This window comes from Ruditapes philippinarum, unplaced genomic scaffold (assembly GCF_026571515.1).
Source record: "Ruditapes philippinarum isolate M1 unplaced genomic scaffold, ASM2657151v2 ctg1019_1_1_1_1, whole genome shotgun sequence".
NCBI lineage: Eukaryota > Metazoa > Mollusca > Bivalvia > Venerida > Veneridae > Ruditapes > Ruditapes philippinarum.
In genome coordinates this window covers 302,725-323,856 of record NW_026857033.1, presented here as the reverse complement: position 1 = coordinate 323,856, position 21,132 = coordinate 302,725, and the positions used below count along the sequence as shown (strand labels likewise).

Genomic DNA, 21,132 nt, shown 5'->3' with positions numbered 1-21,132 from the left:
GAAAAAGTGATGAACATCATTGTTATTATTATCAGAGACGTTAAAATATGATGTATATATGTCTTTGTTATGATGTAGCTGTTAAAAGCACTGTGTAGCAGAAAGATTTTTTTAAAATAATATGTCGTATTGTGGGTACTTTTCAGCTTCGAAGAAAACTCCGATTCTGAACTTTTTCATTCATACATTATTTTTAACACGTGTGAGACACTTCAGTCTTGTTAATCAGATTCATTACAAAACGTGAACATTATGGAGTATTTTTTCTCTTTCAGCATACTTTTTTTTGCACTTATTAATTTTTACAGGTTTGAAAGCAAGACTTTTCCGATATTCCGCAATTTAAACTAAATCAAAATTTAACCTACACCAGGGAAAAAATTGTAAGCATTAATTATTACAAATGAATGATACACACCTTCAAAATTCCGGTAATCTATATGGATGTGTAAACCAAATGTCCCTGTCGTCATGACAGCCAAAAGTACCAAAGCAAAACTCACCAGGTAGGTCATTTTCTATAATCTGAAAAAAAATGTGTGCTTTAAACATACGATATTTGACAAGAATGTCAGACGAGTATTCATTTCCATCATAAATGATACATGTTTTGATGTATATTTACTTAAGTGTATAAACTTAAAACTATTTTCAAAGACAGTGCAATATTTTGATGAAAACTTTCAATGAGAGGGAAAATACCGAACAAAGAAACAAAACTACAAGAACCAGTACGTGTACATTAACTTAAAAGTGTATAAACTAAAACTATTTCCGAGGCAATGCAAAATTTTAATGAAAACATTCAATAGTAATATATGGTGAGAGAGAAAAAACTACCGAATAAAGAAATGACATAACAAGAGTCGTGGCCGAAAATCAAAAATTATTTCATACCTTTAAAGGTGTTTTATCCTGAACTAAATCCAATCACGAGAAGCACAAGGTAAAGAATAAAGTTGTAAGTTAATATGTATAAAGTTGTTTTAGTATATTAGATAAGTCCTGGCATGAATGCTTGTTCCAAAATAACAGTATGGCTTTGTATTTATTTATTTTGTTCTTATATACTTTATTTCTTTATCGTGTAATCAGTGTTAAAAGTAACACTCTAAACACATTATTATCTAATTATCAAATAGATCGGTGACTACAAAGGGCAATGTGATGACGGTATCGGGGCACGTAATGGATGGTATTTCTCACGTCAGGTATAATTGTCGGCAATATTTACTGTCGGCATAATCGTTAACTGATTGATCACATTCTAACACGTGATTGTTTGATGATAACACGTGAACGCATGTTTTCCCGAGTTCGTTAATTCGCTCATATTATGTCTGTAACGGGTATGCTGATTTGATTATAGTATAATAGTGATAAAGTAATAATAAATTTAAAGAGGTATTTTCATGATGGCATTACATCTAATTTCATGAGTCGATTTCAAAATTTATATCTATAGTTTTGATATTAAATATAGAAACATTAGTTAGGAAAAAATATTGAATGATTTTCTTTTTCATTGTATAGCATAGTAAAAGTTAAAGGGATTTAATTGTACTGATTTTTATACTAAAGACAAAAGTTTACATGACATGAATGTCGAATATTTACTGACAAACAATGTCTGCTAATAAATAATATTGATTTTTAAAAAATTTAGTTAATTATTAAATTCAATAATGTTTAACATAGATATTTTTTATCATTTTAAAAACCATGTTATGTACATCGAACACAATTACATGTTGAAGACACAAAGACATACTGAAAATGTTTTGTATCTCCCCGAAGAAAATGATATTCTCATTCTTTAGTGTTCAAGATTTACAAATACGTTGGTAATTTCTGTATTGTCATAACAAACGGTCATATGAGAAATATGACAAATACAAAGAGGAAGAAAGACTAGGGGGACTAGTAGACAACCATTAAAATATAACTGTGTGATCATGAAGATCTGATCATAGTTGTTATATATATTGTTATCATACATCCTCCTAGCAATATTGTATTTTATATTGATGAAATAATAGATAAATCCTATTTTATAACATATAGATAGATTACTATTGGGATGTAAAGACTTTTTATCTCGTAATCAGAAACTGCCTGAAAACTTCTTAAATCTTGAGTTTTGCCTATGATTTCATACACGTAAATTAAAAAAAAAAGAGTTGGAAGGAAAGGCCCATAGCAAAACAAAACAAGAGAGCCATGATGGCCCTGAGTCGCTCACCAGAAGCAACTGCTTATCAGTGTTGGAATGTCAATATATTCTTATATTAAATTTGAGCATAGAATATGTTTAAACAATAATTTGAAGAAATGCCATGACCTGAGGCATTTAAACTTTAGCTTAAACGGGGCTAATCAAATTAATATGAGCAAACTTGATAAAATACTACCTAAGAATGCTACAAAGTTTGGTGATCATGTATCAATTATTTCAGTAGGAAATGATGTTCGAAGTCTTTTTCTATTTTAAGCTTTAGTGGCCCCTAAAAGGGGCCAATCAAATTTATATAAGCAAACTTGATAAAAGACTACTCAAGAATGCTACAGACAAAGTTTGGTGATCATCCATCAATTAGTTCTGTAGAAATAGACATTTAAAGGTATCTCTATTTTTAGCTTTAGCGGCCCATAAAAGGGGCCAATCAAATTCATATGAGCAAACTTGATAAAAGACTACCCAAGAATGCTACAGACAAAGTTTGGTGATCATCAATCAATTAGTTCTCTAGAAATAGACATTTAAAGGTTTTTCTATTTTTAGCTTTTGCGGCCCCTAAAAGGGGCTGATCAAATTAATATGAGCAAACTTGATAAAACACTATCCGAGAATGCTACCGACAAAGTTTGGTGATCATCCATCAATTAGTTCTGTGGGAGAAGATGTTTTAAGGTTTTTCTATTTTTAGCCCTATGGACCCCTAAAAGGGGCCAATCAAAATAATATTAGCAAACTTGATAAAACACTATCCGAGAATGCTACTGACAAAGTTTGGTGATCATCCATCAATTAGTTCTGTGGGAGAAGATGTTTAAAGGTTTTTCTACTTTTAGCCCTATAGACCCCTAAAAGGGACCAACCAAAATAATATGAGCAAAGTTGATAAAAGACTACCTAAGAATGCTACAGACAAAGTTTGGTGATCACCCATTGATTAGTTCTGTAGAAATAGACATTTAAAGGTGTTTCTATTTTTAGCTTTTGCGGCCCCTAAAAGGGGCTACTCAAATTAATATGAGCAAACTTGATAAAACACTATCCGAGAATGCTACCGACAAAGTTTGGTGATCATCCATCAATTAGTTCTGTGGGAGAAGATGTTTAAAGGTTTTTCTATTTTTAGCCCTATAGACCCCTAAAAGGGGCCAATCAAAATAATATGAGCAAACTTGATAAAAGACTACCTAAGAATGCTACAGACAAAGTTAGGTGATCATCCATTGATTAGTTCTGTAGAAATAGACGTTTAAAGGTTTTTCTATTTTTAGCTTTTGCGGCCCCTAAAAGGGGCTAATCAAATTAATATGAGCAAACTTGATAAAACACTATCCGAGAATGCTACCGACAAAGTTTGGTGATCATCCATCAATTAGTTCTGTGGGAGAAGATGTTTTAAGGTTTTTCTATTTTTAGCCCTATGGACCCCTAAAAGGGGCCAATCAAAATAATATTAGCAAACTTGATAAAAGACTACCTAAGAATGCTACAGACAAAGTTTGGTGATCATCCATTGATAGTTCTGTAGAAATAGAGGTTTAAAGGTTTTTCTATTTTTAGCTTTAGCTGCCCCTTAAAGGGGCCAATCAAATTCTTATGAGCAAACTTGATAAGAGACTACCAAAGAATGCTACAGACAAAGTTTGGTGATCATCCATCCATTGATTCTGTAGAAGAAGATGTTTAAAGGTTTTTCTATTTTTAGCCCTAGAGACCCCTAAAAGGGGCCAATCAAATTAATATGAGCAAACTTGATAAAAGACTACCCAAGAATGCTACAGACAAAGTTTGGTGATCATCCACCCATTAGTTCTGTAGAAGAAGATGTTTAAAGGTTTTTCTATTTATAGCTCTGCTGAGCCCTAAAAGGGGCCAATTGGAATGACATGAGCAAATTCAAGTGTGACTGTCACAAGGATGCTACAGACCAAATTTGAAGTAAATCTGCTTAGTAGTTTCAGAGAAGAAGACTATTGTTGACGCACGACGAAGGACGCCGGAGCATCCCCCTTTGATACTAATAGCTCACCCTGAGTCTTAGGCTCTGGTGAGCTAATAATCTGTTTTACAAGCCCTACAAATGTATGCTGAAATTATATTTTTTTAAGCATAAACCACATTTAAGTTAAGTTTGTGAGAGAGAAATGTCTACTAAGGATATGGTGGAGCATAAAAAGTAACTAAAACATCAAATGTTTATCTTAAACATTTTATTTTGGTAATGATATATCACAACACCAATGATCAACTTCCACCTAATTTGTATTTTATATACTAGGACAGTCTAAAATAACTGTCGAATAATTCTCCGTAATTATTATACCTAGTAACACATTCATACCTACATATGGTTATTTTTTTCAAAGGTTTCAACTTATTTCTAATATTGTAAAAAGTGATTGTAAGTACAGACTCAAGTAAGCAAAAACAAATTTTGACATACAATTCAATAAAACTGCAATCTGAAGTACAAATATACTCATACATAAATATAAATATTTATAAGGTGTTCACACAAAATTTAATGGAATGTGTTGTTTGTTTTATAAATATAAATCATCATATTGTATAACATATTACCATGCACTACAGTAGTTTGACATTAATTGAACAATTTGTATATAACTGGTATATAACGTAATGCATACATTAATTGTCAGGGTCAAGCTTACCTAGTGGAGGGTATTTCACTGTGCAATAAATCACCCGAGTAAAAGCGCTTATCTTCCATAAAAGCTAGCTGAATACACATGTAGCTGTTCAAGTGAAAGAATAACAAGAGGGCCAAGATGGCCCTAGATCGCTCACCTGACCCATCAAACTCATCCAAGCAATTACCTAGACAAGCATCCGGCAATTGAGTCAAAAATGTGACCACTAGAGTGTTAACAAGGTTTTCCCATATTTGGGCGTTGTGACCTAGTATTGACCCCAGGTGAGGCATATTCAAACTTGACCTAGAAATCATCAAAACAAACTTTCAGACCAAATTCCAGGATACTTGGATCAAAACAGTAGCCACTAGAGTGTTAACAAGATTTTTCCATTTTTAGCTCCTGTGACCTAGTTTTTCATCTGAGATGACCCATGTTTGAACTCATCCCAGCATAACAAGACAAGCAACTTGACCAAATTTCATTACAATTGAGTCAAAAATGTGACCACTAGAGTGTTAAGATGGGTATTCCATATTTGTGCAGTGTTATCTAGTGGTTGATCCCAGGTGACCCATATTTGTACTTGACCTAGAAATCATCAAAAAAAACTTTCAGACCAATTTTCAGGATACTTGGATCAAAACAGTAGCAACTAGAGTTTTAACAAGATTTTTCTATTTTTGGCTCATGTGACCTAGTTTTTCATCCGAAATGACCCATGCTCGAACTTATCTAAGCAATTACCTAGTAAAGCATCCTGACCAAGTTTGATTATGATTGAGTCAAAAATGTGATCACTAGAGTGTTAACAAGGTTTTCCATATTTCGACGGTGCGACCTAGTTTTTGACCCGAGGTAACCCATATTCAAACTTGACCTAGAAATCATCAAAACAAATTTTTCAGTCCAATTTCCAGCATAATTCGATTAAAACAGTAGCCACTAGAATGTTAACAAGATTTTTCTATTTTCAGCTGCATTGGCCTAGTTTTAAATCCAAGATGACCCATGGTTGAACTTATCCGAGCGATTACCTAGACAAGCATCATGACAAAGTTTGATGATGATTGAGGCAAAAATTGTGACCACTAGAGTGTTAACAAACAAATGTGGACAGACAACAGACAAATAGCGGACAACACACATTCAGCTATTCTTAAAGCTCATCCTTAGTTAGCTAGCTCAAATGAGCTAAAAAGTCCCTACCACAACAGTGAGGAGCAAGTGATTAGAAGCCAGCGGCCTTGACCACTCAGCCACTCACCCTCAGATGCCCCTCAAAAATCAATACTTTATCATTACTGTAAAAAGATTATTCAGTGAAGAGTATACAAGTAATAACAATTGTATAAATAATATAAACAAAGATTCTTTTATAAAACAACATTATTTTTCTTTCAAAATTAATCCCTATGAAAGAAAATTTGAAGGTAATACTACAGTATTTGTAAATTACTAACAAAAATATTTTATATACTAGATAAACAAGTGTAATCTTCAAAGCAACAACACATCTTTGAATGTAAAGAACTAAGCAACAAAAATGTTGGTATAGAATATTCATGTTGATATTTTTTCAGAAATGATAACTATGAACCTTAATGTTATCAGTTATTGAAATATGATTAGGGTTTGGGGGAGAAAATACATGTTGACCTTAAAGTGGCGACCCTGAAATGTGCATCCTGGACGTACATCACCTTGACGTGATGAACATTTAAGTAAAGTATCATAATGTAACACTAGCTCCAAAATATTGTCACTGTATATAGTGATTGCCTGGAAGTCGATCAATTACTGTAAAAATGTTCTAAAGATTGACATAGGCCAACTATATTTTATTTCAAGACAATATTTAAGTTGCTTTATATGAAAGAAAAAAAAAACAACAACAAGAAACAAACAAATTATGTAAAATTATCAACAACCACTTTTTGAGAGTGTATAGAATTACGTATTGTATTATGAAGAGATTCCATTGATGTAAAGCTAAAGAAAGATATGCAAAAGATATTTTAAGAAACTCTGGAAAAAAATTGTATTCTCGTGCTATTCTAAGCCTGACTTATTTATTTTTAGCCAAATATAGGTCATTTTTCACAGTCAAAACAATTACACTGGTTAAAGAGGGAGAGGGAATGATTTAAAATTTTGCACACAAGTTATTGGTCAAGGCCTACATCAAATTGAACATTAATCTAGAAAAAATTATAATCAGTCCCGTTATGTCAAAAAGGGGAGTCCCTTTAATAATAATCTTACAAATGTACACAAAATGAAATAATAATATTTGCATATTTCCAACAAATCTACTAGAAGAATTACATTTGATAATTTTGTTAGTGGACAATTTATTCTGTCTTATATAATTCTTGTGCATTGAATAACATAAATATTTTTTGCTAGACTATATGACTAGTAAAGAAAGAAAGAAAAAAAAAAACTGTACTATGCGTAATGTAATTTACCTCATTACATGTAAAGGCTTTTATAAGCAATACGTAGGTCCAACTAATCAAAATGTATCGTGCAGAATGAATAAACATGAATTTGATATGAGAAATTGTAACGTAAATCCAGTTTCACATGTTGCGATCCATTTTGGATCACCCGAAAATAAGTGTTCATTGTCAGATTTTTCATTTTTGCCGATAGAAATTGTAGATAACAACATGGAAGGGTTATGCAAAGAATTCTTTTGGATCCATAAATTAAATACTATGATTCCAAATGGACTAAATAACAAGAGGGCCATGATGGCCCTGAGTCGCTCACCAGAAACAACTGCTTTTCAGTGTTTGAATGTCAATATTTCCTAATATTAAATTTAAGCATAGAATAAGTTTAAACAATAATTTGAAGAAATGCCATGACCTGGGGCATTTAAGCTTTAGCTTAAACGGGGCTAATCAAATTAATAAGAGCAACTTTGATAAAAGACTACCTAAGAATGCTACAGACAAAGTTTGGTAATCATCTATCAATTATTTCAGTAGGAAATGATGTTCGAAGATTTTTTCTATTTTTATCTTTAGTGGCCCCTAAAAGGGGTCAATCAAAATAATATAAGCAAACTTGATAAAAAGAGTACCAAAGAATGCTACAGACAAAGTTTGGTGATCATCCATCAAGTAGAAGTTGTTTAAAGGTTTTTCTATTTTTAGCTTGAGTGGCCCCGAAAAGGGGCCAATCAAATTATTGGAGCAAACTTGATAAATGATTACCCAAAAATGCTAGAAACAAAGTTTGGTGATCATCTATCAATTAGTTCTGTAGGAGAAGATGTTTAAAATTATTTCAATTTTTAATTTTAGCGGCCCCTAAAAGGAAGCAATCAAATTAATATGAGCAAACTTGATAAAAGACTACCCAATAATGCTACAGACAAAGTTTGGTGATCATCCATCAATTAGTTCTGTAGCAATTGACGTTTAAACATATTTCTATTTTTAATTTTAGCGGCCCCTATAAGGGGCCAATCAAAATAATATGAGCAAACTTGATAAATGACTACCCAACAATGCTACAGACAAAGTTTGGTGATCATCCATCAATTAGTTCTGAAGCAATAGACTTTAAAACATATTTCTATTTTTAATTTTAGCGGCCCCTATAAGGGGCCAATCAAAATAATATGAGCAAACTTGATAAAAGACTACCCAACAATGCTACAGACAAAGTTTGGTGATCATCCATCCCTTAGTTCTGTAGAAATAGACATTTAAAGGTATTTCTATTTTTAGCTTAAGCGGCCCCTAAATGGGGCCAATCAAATTCATATGAGCAATCTTGATAAAAAAGTACCCAAAAATGCTACAGACAAAGTTTGGTGATCATCCATCAGTTAGTTCTGTAGAAGAAGATATCTAAAGTTTTTTTCTATTTTTAGCAATAGAGGCCCCTAAAAGGGGCCAATCAAATTAATATGAGCAAACTTGATAAAAGACTACCAGACAATGCTACAGACAAAGTTTGGTAATCATCCATCAATGAGATCTGTAGAAATAGAGATTTTAAGGTATTTCTATTTTTAACTTTTGCAGCCCCTAAAAGGGGCCAATCAAATTCATATGAGCAAACTTGATAAACGACTACCCAAGAATGCTACAGACAAAGTTTGGTGATCATCCATCAATTAGTTCTGTAGAAATAGACATTTAAAGGTTTTTCTTTTTTTAGCTTTTGCGGCCCCTAAAAGGGGCCAATCAAAATTATATAAGTAAACTTAATAAAAGACTACCCAAGCATGCTACAGACAAAGTTTGGTGATCATCCATCTATTAGTTCTCTAGAAATAGACATTTAAAGGTATTTCTATTGTTTTCTTTAGCGGCCCCTATAAGGGGCCAATCAAATTAATATGAGCAAACTTGATAAAACACTACCCAACAATGCTACAGACAAAGTTTGGTGATCATCCATTAATTAGTTCTGTAGAAATAGACATTTAAAGGTATTTCTATTTTTAGCTTAAGTGGCCCCTAAAAGGGGCCAATCAAATTCATATGAGCAAACTTGATAAAAGACCACCCAAGAATGCTACAGACAAAGTTTGGTGATCATCCATCCATTAGTTCTGTAGAAGAAGATGTTTAAAGGTTTTTCTATTTTTAGCCTTAGTGACCCCTAAAAGGGGCCAATCAAATTAATATGAGTAAACTTGATAAAAGACTACCCAAGAATGCTACAGACAAAGTTTGGTGATCATCCATCAAATAGTTCTGTAGAAGAAGATGTTTAAAGGTTTTTCTATTTTTAGCTCTGCTGACCCCTAAAAGGGGCCAATTGGGATGACATGAGCAAATCCAAGTGTGACTGTCACAAGGATGCTACAGACCAAATTTGAAGTAAATCTGCCTTGTACTGACAGAGAAGAAGACGATTGTTGACGCATGACGACGGACGATGGAGCATCCCCCTTTGATACTAATAGCTCACCCTGAGCCTTCGGCTCTGGTGAGCTAATAAAGTATTGTTTAATTTATAACGTGTTACATGAATATTAATATGTTTGTCTATTATCTTATTTTTATTAACACTGTCTAATAGACATCTGTATCACTATTGATCCATTTTAATTCATGTACCAGCTTATTTATAACATAAATATTTGTTTCTACATGTTATCATATTTTGCCGCTAAACGCCATAACGTTTTTTCGCACGTTTTACACGTGTTCCGTTATGACGTCGCTTCCAGTAATTTTATTATGTTTTGCACTGATGATGGCATACAGCCGAAACATATGCAATAAATAATTACTGAATGTTTGTGTTTGTGTGGCTTGTCTGTTTATTTTAGATATGACTACAAGAATACATGTATGAAAAATGTTTACTGGTGAACACCTTTTGATTTTTTTATAGCTTATATTGACAATAACAACTTAACAACTTTAATCTGGAATAACAAACAATATGGAATGTGCAAAAAAACATTTGTATTCATAAAAGAACATTTCAAAAAAATAAAGTGAACACTGAAAAATATCAGAGACTTATATTACAAAACAACAACAAAAATCACAAGAATCACAAGTAAATAATAAAATGACATTAACCAAAGACCAGACCAGAGATTCTTCCACCATAATAGCTGTTAGTTTGAAATAATGAGAAAACAAATAAAAAGTCATATAACTTACAGTTTTATATGTGGAGTTTTAGAACTAATACAACTGAAAGTTAATACATGTACAGCCACATGACTTTCAGTAGTACATTGTAGAACAATATAACTTAAAGAAGTACATATAGATCTATATAACTTACAGTATTTAGAGTACATGTAGAACTATATAACCTCAAGTAGAAAATATAAAGCTATATATACTTAAGTACAACTTATAGTACATGTAGTACATATATGGCTATATAATGTACAGTACAAGTAAAACCATATAACTCTAAGTAGTACACATGGAGCTATATAACCTATAGTACTTGCACAGTAGTACATTTAGAACAATATAACTTAAAATACATTAACACATTTTTGATAAATAACTTTGATAGTTTGAACATATTCATTAATATTTATTCAAACTTGACAATGTAACAAATTCTTGCAACTTAATCACTTTCAAATCTGCTACCTGGAAAGAACCAGAATCATGTTTGTCCTCCGAGTAGGACTTGAACCCATGATCCCTGGTTTGAGAGACAAACATCTAAACCACTAGCCCCCACCCCCATCTGCTATCATATATTACAATAACTTTGATAATAAATCTCCAAAAACAAAATTGTTTAACTTTCTTCTCTAGTTAAAATAAGTTATAAAATATTTAATGGCAAGTGTGATAATGCTATTATTAGTTGAATACTAGTTATATGTTAAATACTAGTTATATTAAGTATGGAATGCCCTATATCAAACAAATTGTATAAAAAAATAATTGGACAACTCTTTTTTACTGATACTAGGATACATGACATAAACTATATTAACAAATATTTCTGAAAATGAGAAAAAAAATCAAAATACTGAAACATTGTTACATCAAATATGATAATGTCAAGGCTACATATCAGTCAAAAGATGTTTTCTTCTCTATTTTTTACCTATCCTTAACTATGCTGACAACCTTAAACCTTCTCTTTCCAAATTAATATCACATTCAACATTACAAAAAAAGAAAAAGAAATGCTCTTATTTGCTAAACAAAAAAAGCAGATTTACATGCCGTAAGAAGTTTTTTGCTTTTGTTTTTAAACCTATCAACTTAGATAGTTTATTAATTCACTTAACAATAACATACAACAACACAATTCTTTAAGGTCAATGATTAAGACAGGGAAAAAAAAGTGGGAGTTTTACAAAGGAAGAGACTATTTCGCCTTTCTATACGACAATATCAAAACTAAGCAATGACGACAAAATAAAAGTGTCATAAATGATTTACATTCACAATGTAACACTGACTAGACATAAGGTCTAATAGATGTTTGTTTGACTATTAGATTTGGTTTTACTTCAGACTGACACAGTACAGGTCATATAGCGATGTTCCAGCTTTACTGCTGAAGGAAGACCTCAGGTGCCCGTTTGTGCCTGAAATAATATATGGAAAGGCACCTGAGATCTGAGGTTGAACCACCAACATTCGGTAAGCTAGCTGGATAGGTTCCACACATAGAGGATTCAAACCCACAGTGGTGAGGGGCAAGTGGTTTGAATACAATGACCATAACTACTCGGCCATGGATGTCCCTCTCATAGATGTAACATATGTGAAATTTCTTACTAATCTTAGCTTACAATCTTCTTGAATCACTTTATTTATAAATAAAATGCCTTAAACTAATTTTAAACAGGAACACTTACAGTAGTAGGTCAGAAGTAATTCAGAACTTAAATAAATTTGACAAAATACAGTTAAGCAATCTGCTATCATGTAAAACAGTAGTTGTTGTAACAAGATAAATTGTAATTATCCTTTCCTCTATTGATTATACAAGAACAAACAATATCATTTTTTTTTACAAAATAACTAAACATATATGGCCATGTAGAAATTAAAGAAATGAAATAAAACACAACTCCTAGGAAGCTTTTATCAACTGTCTTTGAAACGCCCTGTGCTGATGTCTTCTGTATCTAGTACTGTAAAACTGTATTGTTGGAAGTCCACACAACATAAACCATGGAATGCTATATTAGACAATATTGTCAGGTATTCACCCAATGCAAACCAGGAATATACTGAAAATATATCATATTTCATGTTATAACAATTATAGAATATACATGAATTACAAACCATGACAGACATAAAATTGTGTTTACATCAACAGTTACATAATAAATGTATTACTTAAAGTTTCCAAAAAATCAACGATGAAATAAGAGTATTGATAATATATATTATGTTTGTCTACATTGTTGGTTATGATGTACTGAATGTTATGATCTTTATAATTGCTTGTAATATGTCTATTTTTATGTTTATTGAAGACCTTGTTGAAAATGAGATTTTACATTATATGTGTTATCTCTGATGCTTTTATGCACTGTCTAAATAAGCTACCTATGTTAAATAAAGAGTTTATTATATTCATCATCATCATCATTATTATTATTATCATAATCATTATCATCATCATCATTATTATCATCATTTTCATCATTATTATTATTATTATTATTATAATGAAAGATGATATCATATACAAATTGAGGAAACAAATGGATGATTAACAGATTGAGTATGCAGAATTTAATTTGTGTCCATTTGTAAATAATTTATCAATTTACTACAGCAAAACAGATCTTGTTTTCAATGCACTTACGAATGGCCTAAACAGAAACTGAATAAATTAACTAAGCTGTGTTGTTTTTGTACTTACTGTAAGGTTCACAATATTCATTATGTCTGAAGTACAGGTACACTGACAATAAAAATATAGCCAGGTTGAATATAAATAAGAACCATTTTACCCGTAACCATTTCACATCCTGAAGAGCAAAAGTTAGTTTTAGAATCCATAAAATTTGTTATTTCTTTATTCATTGAAACAATTACTGAACAGAACAGAACAGAACAGATTTTTAACTCAAGCACAAGAGTATACAATGTGTAGTATATCAATATATAATAATGTTATACAATGCTCCATCATTATTGAAGCAATAAGCACTTATTTTAATAATAAAACATTTTAGCTCAATTAAACTCTATAACTTTAATGTATATACTGGACAGACTCTTAATGAAAGCTTGTTGTCAGATATTTTACAATATATTCAAAGTTTCAAATGGAAAGTTTTAATATTAAAGTTTAAATTTCTTGAGATTTATTATGAATAATTTCTGTAATTTTCTTTATCAGGAGGGATTCCACTTCAATCAATAGGTAAATTATATTTTGCAGAAAAATATATCATCGAAAATTAATATGTATACATGTATATGATTTAAAAAAATAACTTGACAACATGATGGAATATGCTTTTTACCTGAGCTGTAACTTTAAATGTTGCAGATCTGTGGGTCCAAGAAATAAGTATACAAGAAACAAGCATGTATACCTGGGAACATACCATAAATATTATAAATGAGTATTCATGTACATCTGAAAAATAAAAAATTAAAAAATCATTGCTCCATACAACTGGAAAAACTATATCAAATAAAGTAAGAGCCACCGCCTTATTTATAACGTCAAACACATCAGAGGAAAAATATTATAGTAAAGAGTACCCTCACAAATTATAATATTTTGGCAATTAATAAATTCAAATTTCATAATTGACCTTGAAGGTCTGTCAATTAAAATATGTCAAGGTCACATTTGAATTAATCATCATGTTGGTTCTGTCATATTTGTTTTTTGGCCAAATATGAATCAAATCCATAAATAAATAACAAAGTTATGACAATTTATTTCAATACTTTGATGGCCAAGCCTAAATTTTTTTCAAACAGAAACCCAGAACATGTACAACCAAATACTAGTATATCAAGAAAAATTATAATATTAAACGATAAAAACAAAACTTGCATTTCAAAATATAAACTCCTCATATATATGCAATGCCAATACCTTAAAACATTGTTATTAATTTAAGTCTTCCATTTCAAAGTAATATTGTAAGTCATTCTTTTGATAAATTTTCTATTAACAGTAAGATATAACATGCCATACCTCCATTGTCTGTTGATGATATAGAAGACAATATAACCAGAGCAAGATTTTCAATCACATGACATGTTATCGCAAAGCTAACAACTTTTTTGTATACTGCCTGATATTGTCCTATATGTATACGTAAATGCCAATTGTAGTAACAGAAGGCTAGCATAAACCTAAGTCCCGCCTGAAGTGCAATGCAGATGCGCCATATATATCTCTGAGGTGTAAATCCACCAATAGCTGAACTAATTGTTGGCAGGAAATTTGAAACCTGGAAAAACCAATCAAATTCTTTTATTAAATTCAAAATTAATATCCCCCACCTTAAGGCTTATGATAATATCAATTGATTGAAACTTAAGCACAATGAATTATGCACCTCAGCAGTGATTTTTTTCACTGTTTTTTACAGCTTATCCTAGCCCCAAACATTTTCCCTTAACACGCCTCGTGCTCTTCCTTCCCAGAACCATGACTTCACAGCATCTGACTTATATCAGCTAAGGGACAGAAAGCTGTTGCTACTGATAGCCTCTGCTATGTACCATGCATGTTAAATTGAATTGAAAATAAAAACTTTAAAAAATGTGTGGGTATATTCCATTTTCAGTTGTTGGAATTTGATTTCAAGTTTCTCCCTTTTCTGATTTATCACCCTATATTTTGTTTTTAAATTGGAAAAAAAGTCACTGCTCAGAAAAATAATGAAAATGAATTTGTTATCTCTACTTGTATTGTAACAATACCCATATGTATCATTTGATATGTGTCAAGCAAAATAGCTCTTACAGTAAATGACATCTGACCTTTATTAGATAAAATGTCAATGACATTATTATATTATAAAATAGAATATTTGATGTGAAATTTATGTTTATTAAATACTATCTGATTTCAAAATTGAATTGTGAATCATTTATTTATGGTTCTATGTAGCCAATAGACAATTTTTAAAGAAAAAATAGCTTTTCTAAATACAGTAAAATAATATTGGTGCCTCCATGATTTCACAATTATTATACATTTATATTACAATACATAATTATAACGACTTGTCATACAAGCTATACAAAAGTTATTTTGGATATTTTAAAGTAGCTACACCCTGAATAAGAACCCACTGAAACCAGGGTTATATATATTAAGCTCATTTCATAATTTTAATATATATATATATAGGCACCACCCAGTCAGCTCGATCAGGAGAGCAGTTGGAGTGGGACTGCTAATTGGGGACCTTGGTTCCAATCCTGGATTCTGCAGGTCAATTTCATTGTGATTGATCATAAGATCCTTTCTACAGTCATGAATAGAAGTATAACATCAGTTCCTTGCAAAAAATGAAGGCATGTTGTATAAATGGTAAAATGTTTTGACAGCCTGCCCAAAACTGATGCTGTGGTTAAAGTCTGCTCAGATGAACACATAGTGGCTTATACACCCATTGTTTCTATATGAACTACGTAAATAACTGAGGTATAAATCTAGTGAAAAAATAACGAGTTGTTTCCCTTATCTTCGAGTAAAATCAATATATCTAATGCTAAAGCAATACAAATTCAGTCGTTTTTAATCCGCTAGTTTGGGGCGATTTAATGTCGAATTTTAAACTTTATTACAATATGAAAAGCTTGTGATCTTAGCTTTGTCTCAGTATATATTTCAACACATTGTTTGACATTCAAGGAATTTAAATTAACTGTTAAACCTACCACAAGTCAGACCGTTTTACATTCAATTTGTGAAGGGGCCTTATAGTTATATGGGCCCCTGTTATAGAAGAAAAAAAGCCCTGATATGGTCCACCCTGTCCAAACATATAAAGGTCCGCCCTGTCTCATGGTCTGCCCTGTCTCATGGTCCGCCCTGTCCTACGACCTCCATTTTTACAGTGAGATACTAAGGCTGTCAACCTGGTCTTATCCAAAATAAAGGAGGAATATAGGAATATTTTAGCAGGAAATATAGGAGTTTTTGGACCATTTTGAGGCAAAAAATAGGAGTTTTCAACTTAAATTGTTTAACTTACCAATGATTATATAAATGTGAATTATTCTTACTTTTACACAATGCTGTTTCTACAATAAAATGTCTACCGTATAAGTGAAGGACACCATTAGCAGGCTGTCCAGCACCTTCCAACATAAAATTAGGGCGAATTTTAGGGTAATATTTCAGAAATTTTAGGGCTGAAATTAGGAATGTTGGGGTACGTAATAGAAATTTTAGGGCTAAAATTTGCAATTTTATAACTAAATAAACTAAGGTCCCAAAGGACCATGATGTGGGCTAACCTTTGAATATTTGACACAAAAGTAACTCACAAATAATGCTCTAGTTTAGTTAGAGCAAAGGTGCTACCAGTATGGACTCACTGGTTAACTGCCTCCCCTGCGGAAATGGTCATAGTCAAATCATGTTAAAACCATATTTTTTAAAATGGCTGAACATGTCAAAAAGAACATGTTCTACCTATGTTTTGGGAATGTTATAACCACAAGTGTCTAAAAGGAATTCTTATACAGTGAAATTCTTGCACAATGCAGCTTTTGAATATGGACAAATGAAATTTTTTGTACAATTAGGAAGTAAAAAGACATTTGCCTTAGTACAGTCATTTGAATAAATGGGAAGCATCTATAATCAACACAAAGAATTGCACATCAAAAAAGTTCATCACACAGACCATTCAATTGCAGTTTATCTAGATCACATAATTGCAAAATGTGTGTACATTGTAATTGGAAATGAGCTTAATATTACTGAACAGCCACATTATTTTTGAGTGTGATTAATTATATGAGTCTGCCTTTTCCTAAATTGTACCATATGAATGAAAGAACAAGAATTGAATGAAATTGATAACATTGTGGCAAATAAGCAATTTCTCCTACAAAGACATCAAAAAGGATAAATAAGTATGAGGGAAAGAATTAATTTTTCAAAGTCTATGTTCACCCATTTAGTATTTACAATGTTGTTTTGAAATTATGCAGATTTAAATAAAAGAGTTGTGAGTAAACAAATTGTACATTAATTTTTGACAACTATTTATACATGTCTTTAATTAAGATTGTGTTACAACAGCTTCATAATGATCATTTTCATATATGATATGATACAAATGGACCACTTTAGAAATTTGGATAAAATGAACAAACATAAAATTCAAAATATCTGGAGTTGGCAAAACAGTGTCAAAATATTCCAGAATAAGTGAACTCTTATGGTTATTATTTGAGTTTCAGGACCATGATATGGTAGTATTTTTGCTGCTAACTGTCAACATGATTATCAACAACTGCTTTGATTATGAAATAGCAATGTTACTGACATAGTCAAAGTAACTTTTAGTTAAAACGAAACCATTTCAATGTCATAAATTTTGAGTTGGCAAATCATGGCCAAATCATTTTTGTCCATGTTCAAAACATGGTCGACTTAGTTATGTCCGTGATTATTTTGACAGGGTTACAAGTTATAAGTATATTTATAACAAAAGATAATTTTTTTTAGGAATTTCAGTGAAAAAATAGGGCATTTTTAGGAATTCCCTTTGAATTTTTCACTTTTTTAGGAATTTTAGCCAAACTGAAAAAAATTAGGATTTTTTTAGGGATGCAGCGGACAGCCTGCATTAGCTTTGAACCACAGCATCAGCATCCCGGCAGAAAGTTACAGCAATGCATGACCATTATCTGAACGGTCACCTGAAATAAAGTTGACATACTGATGCACTGCTTTTCATGGTGACCATGCAGATGGCTAAGTGGAGCACTGCAGCCTTGAGCATAGTAATGTGATGCTGATGCAGGCATAGACATTCTCTTATTACCTGTAAAATACAAAAGGCCAAAAGCAGTACCAAAATTGAAATCTCTTTGAATTCCTCGGTAATATATTTTTAAAAAAATATAGGAAAAATATTCAAAATATAGGAGAATATAGGAAAAATAGGAGGTTTTTTAAAATATAGGATTCCGACCAAAAATATAGGAGTTTTATAGGAATATAGGAATTGGTTGACAGCCTGGATACACAACCAGTTATCTTAACTCACAATTCTAATGTTAAGAATAGCCTGTCATTGACTATTTTGGAAACTGGCAATCGGTGTATTACCATGATCTAGAGGTTAGCCACAAAAACCACCACCACTAGGTTTAGAATATAACTGGTCTATCATTCTATGTCAGGTGATTGCCTATAAAGATTCATTTATTTTTAGTTTTCCTTCTGTGATTTAATTCTACTTTTCATTATTATATGCCATATAAGTTCATTGAACAATGAAATAAAATAATTTTACAACGTGTTCAATCGCTATGAAATTACCTGTAAAATAGAGAAAATAAGAATCCCCAAAGAAAGTCCAACACGACAAAATTGAAAATGTTGCAGGCTCGGTTTGATTGAGCCTGTTCATGGACGGTAATGGAAAGTGCAAGTTACCGTCCACGCCCCCTAGCTCATAAAGTAAAAGTATCATTTTAGTGGAAGGCTGCTGGGTAGGTTTGTGACATATCCGAATAAAACTATCCGAAATCTCATACATTATTATAAACCCTATTTACACTTACATGACATACTGTTCGAACGGATGCATCATAATCATAAATAATGGACCATACTATTGCAAATAGAAATCCAAATAATGGAAATCCGACAGCAACAAAACCAAGAAGACTGATCGAAACATGTTTCATGTTCAAAATTTTCAATGGTAGGGTTCTAGATATTTACGAATATAATAGGTTCATATCAACGTCATCTTAAAGTTATTTAAGAAATAATATATTTTATTGCTCAACATCACCTAACATTGCCTAATAAAGTGTGTTAATTTCTGAGGCTTAATCTGTTTCTTTAAAAGAAATAGGTATAACAGGTCTCCATCACAAATATCTAATAAGGATAGAATACCAGAAAATCACACATGACTTGTGGTTTTAAAAGCCTTTCAATCATCTCTCTAGCAATTGTATAATGCGAAAGACGTATACATTTTGTATTTGTGAAGAACTCACATTACATGTTTTCTTCAATAAATACTTGTACAATTTTGCAAGATCAGCTCTATATTGCAGTTTAGTTTACTTATGATTTTTCGTACATCATATTTTGACTACATTTTTAAAATTTTAACCAATATATAACACATAAAAAATTTATTAAGGTACTAAAATAAAATATTATATCAAAAGAAATTGAGAAATATATCAATTTAAATTTTCATAATTTGTAATATTGTCATCTTGAAAAACATCTTCTCAAGCATTTCTCGACCTTGCCTATAATATCACCAACGGCAATTTGACACCTTCATTGTCTTCTCTTCTTTAGGATAAGAGGCCCAAGCATAAAATACAATGTTTTAACAGTTCACTTAAATTCTATATGTTGTTCTGTGAGTGATTTTTTAATCCCAGAAAACTAAACTTCTTTAATAACAAGCTCACGATACGGTCTGATACGGGAATTATCGTATGCTACTTGCAAATTTTGTATATCTAAAAATCGACGTGCTTAAAGAGAAATTATGATGCGTATTTTTTTGACAACATTTCAACTATCATCTTATATGATTGTTTTCATATGTCATACCCATGTGTCATAACTCTACAATGTTTGTTAAAGCGAAGTGATATGCTTCATTTTAAAATTGAAACGGTGATGTATGCGTTTAATCCACATGTGAATGATCCTACGTCGACAATGAGAACTTTTGTGTTTTCTGATGATACTGATGAAATTTCTGTATTGATACCAGAAAGACTGGATGCGGATTATGGTATGTACACTTGGCCTTCAGCACCAACACTTGCCCAGTATATCTGGCACAACCGAGAGCAGTTCCGTGGAAAAACCGTTCTTGAAATAGGAGCTGGAACGGCTCTTCCTGGAATAGTAGCTGCGAAATGTGGGGCTGTTGTACACCTCAGTGACAGCGAATCTTTGTTAAACTGTAGTAACAATTCTTTAAAATCCTGCATTGCTAATGGACTTAACGATATCAAAGTGCATGCGATCACGTGGGGTCTGTTTGGTACGGACGTGCTTCAATTACCTTCTCTGGATATAATTATAGCATCAGATTGTTTTTACGACACAAAAGACTTTGAAGACATTATATCAACAGTGGCTTTCCTTTTGGAAAGAAATCGAGGATCAGAATTTCTCTTTACTTACCAGGAAAGGAGCTCATCACGAACAATCGAGCATTTGCTTGATCAGTGGAATCTGAATGGGAGTCAGATTCATTTATCTGATTTTAATGCTGATAAACCTTGTCTGGCTGGTTCAGAACTACCTGGAAATCATACTATTCATATGTTTAAATTGACGTCTAAAGACAATCCGTAAAGCTTTGTTTGTATATAATAATAATATGTATGATAAAGATGTATTATTTCAGTATTTGGGTAAAATTTTACGTAATTCATATAAGAAATTAGGCCTAAATCACTTTGGATTCATTTTCTTTATACTGGTTGCAATTTACCTGTTAAAATAAATTGATTTGTTAACAGTACATTCTGTTTCACCGTATTGAAGTCTTTTTAATAAATGTTTTTGAAAAGTACAAATCAAATGATGCATTAA

At 31.7% G+C, this 21,132-nt stretch overlaps 2 protein-coding genes across 2 annotated transcripts; one reads left to right on the top strand and one right to left on the bottom strand.

The window, feature by feature from the left end:
• Positions 1-12,390: 12,390 nt before the first annotated feature.
• Positions 12,391-19,267, bottom strand: LOC132748583 (post-GPI attachment to proteins factor 2-like). Its single transcript, XM_060738203.1, has 5 exons — positions 19,110-19,267; positions 14,542-14,800; positions 13,853-13,968; positions 13,243-13,351; positions 12,391-12,598 (listed from the first exon to the last, which is right to left on the bottom strand). Exons 1-5 carry the CDS (start codon positions 19,233-19,235, stop codon positions 12,453-12,455), a joined length of 756 nt encoding a protein of 251 aa, XP_060594186.1. The 5' UTR covers positions 19,236-19,267; the 3' UTR covers positions 12,391-12,452.
• A 726-nt stretch (positions 19,268-19,993) lies between these two features.
• On the top strand, positions 19,994-21,132 carry LOC132748582 (histone-arginine methyltransferase METTL23-like). Its single transcript, XM_060738202.1, has one exon. The coding sequence runs from the start codon at positions 20,125-20,127 to the stop codon at positions 20,890-20,892; it is 768 nt and encodes a 255-aa protein (XP_060594185.1). The 5' UTR covers positions 19,994-20,124; the 3' UTR covers positions 20,893-21,132.

What these genes read in the sequence shown, in the direction of transcription:
- LOC132748583 (XM_060738203.1), bottom strand. Translation starts at nt 19,235, where the DNA reads ATGAAACATGTTTCGATCAGTCTTCTTGGTTTTGTTGCTGTCGGATTT. An exon ending in CCGTTCGAACAGTATGTCAT is followed by an intron (nt 14,801 to 19,109) that starts GTAAGTGTAAAT and finishes TGGTTTTTCCAG; the next exon opens with GTTTCAAATTTCCTGCCAAC. An exon ending in TGAATATTGTGAACCTTACA is followed by an intron (nt 12,599 to 13,242) that starts GTAAGTACAAAA and finishes ATATATTTTCAG; the next exon opens with TATATTCCTGGTTTGCATTG.
- LOC132748582 (XM_060738202.1), top strand. Translation starts at nt 20,125, where the DNA reads ATGTCATACCCATGTGTCATAACTCTACAATGTTTGTTAAAGCGAAGT.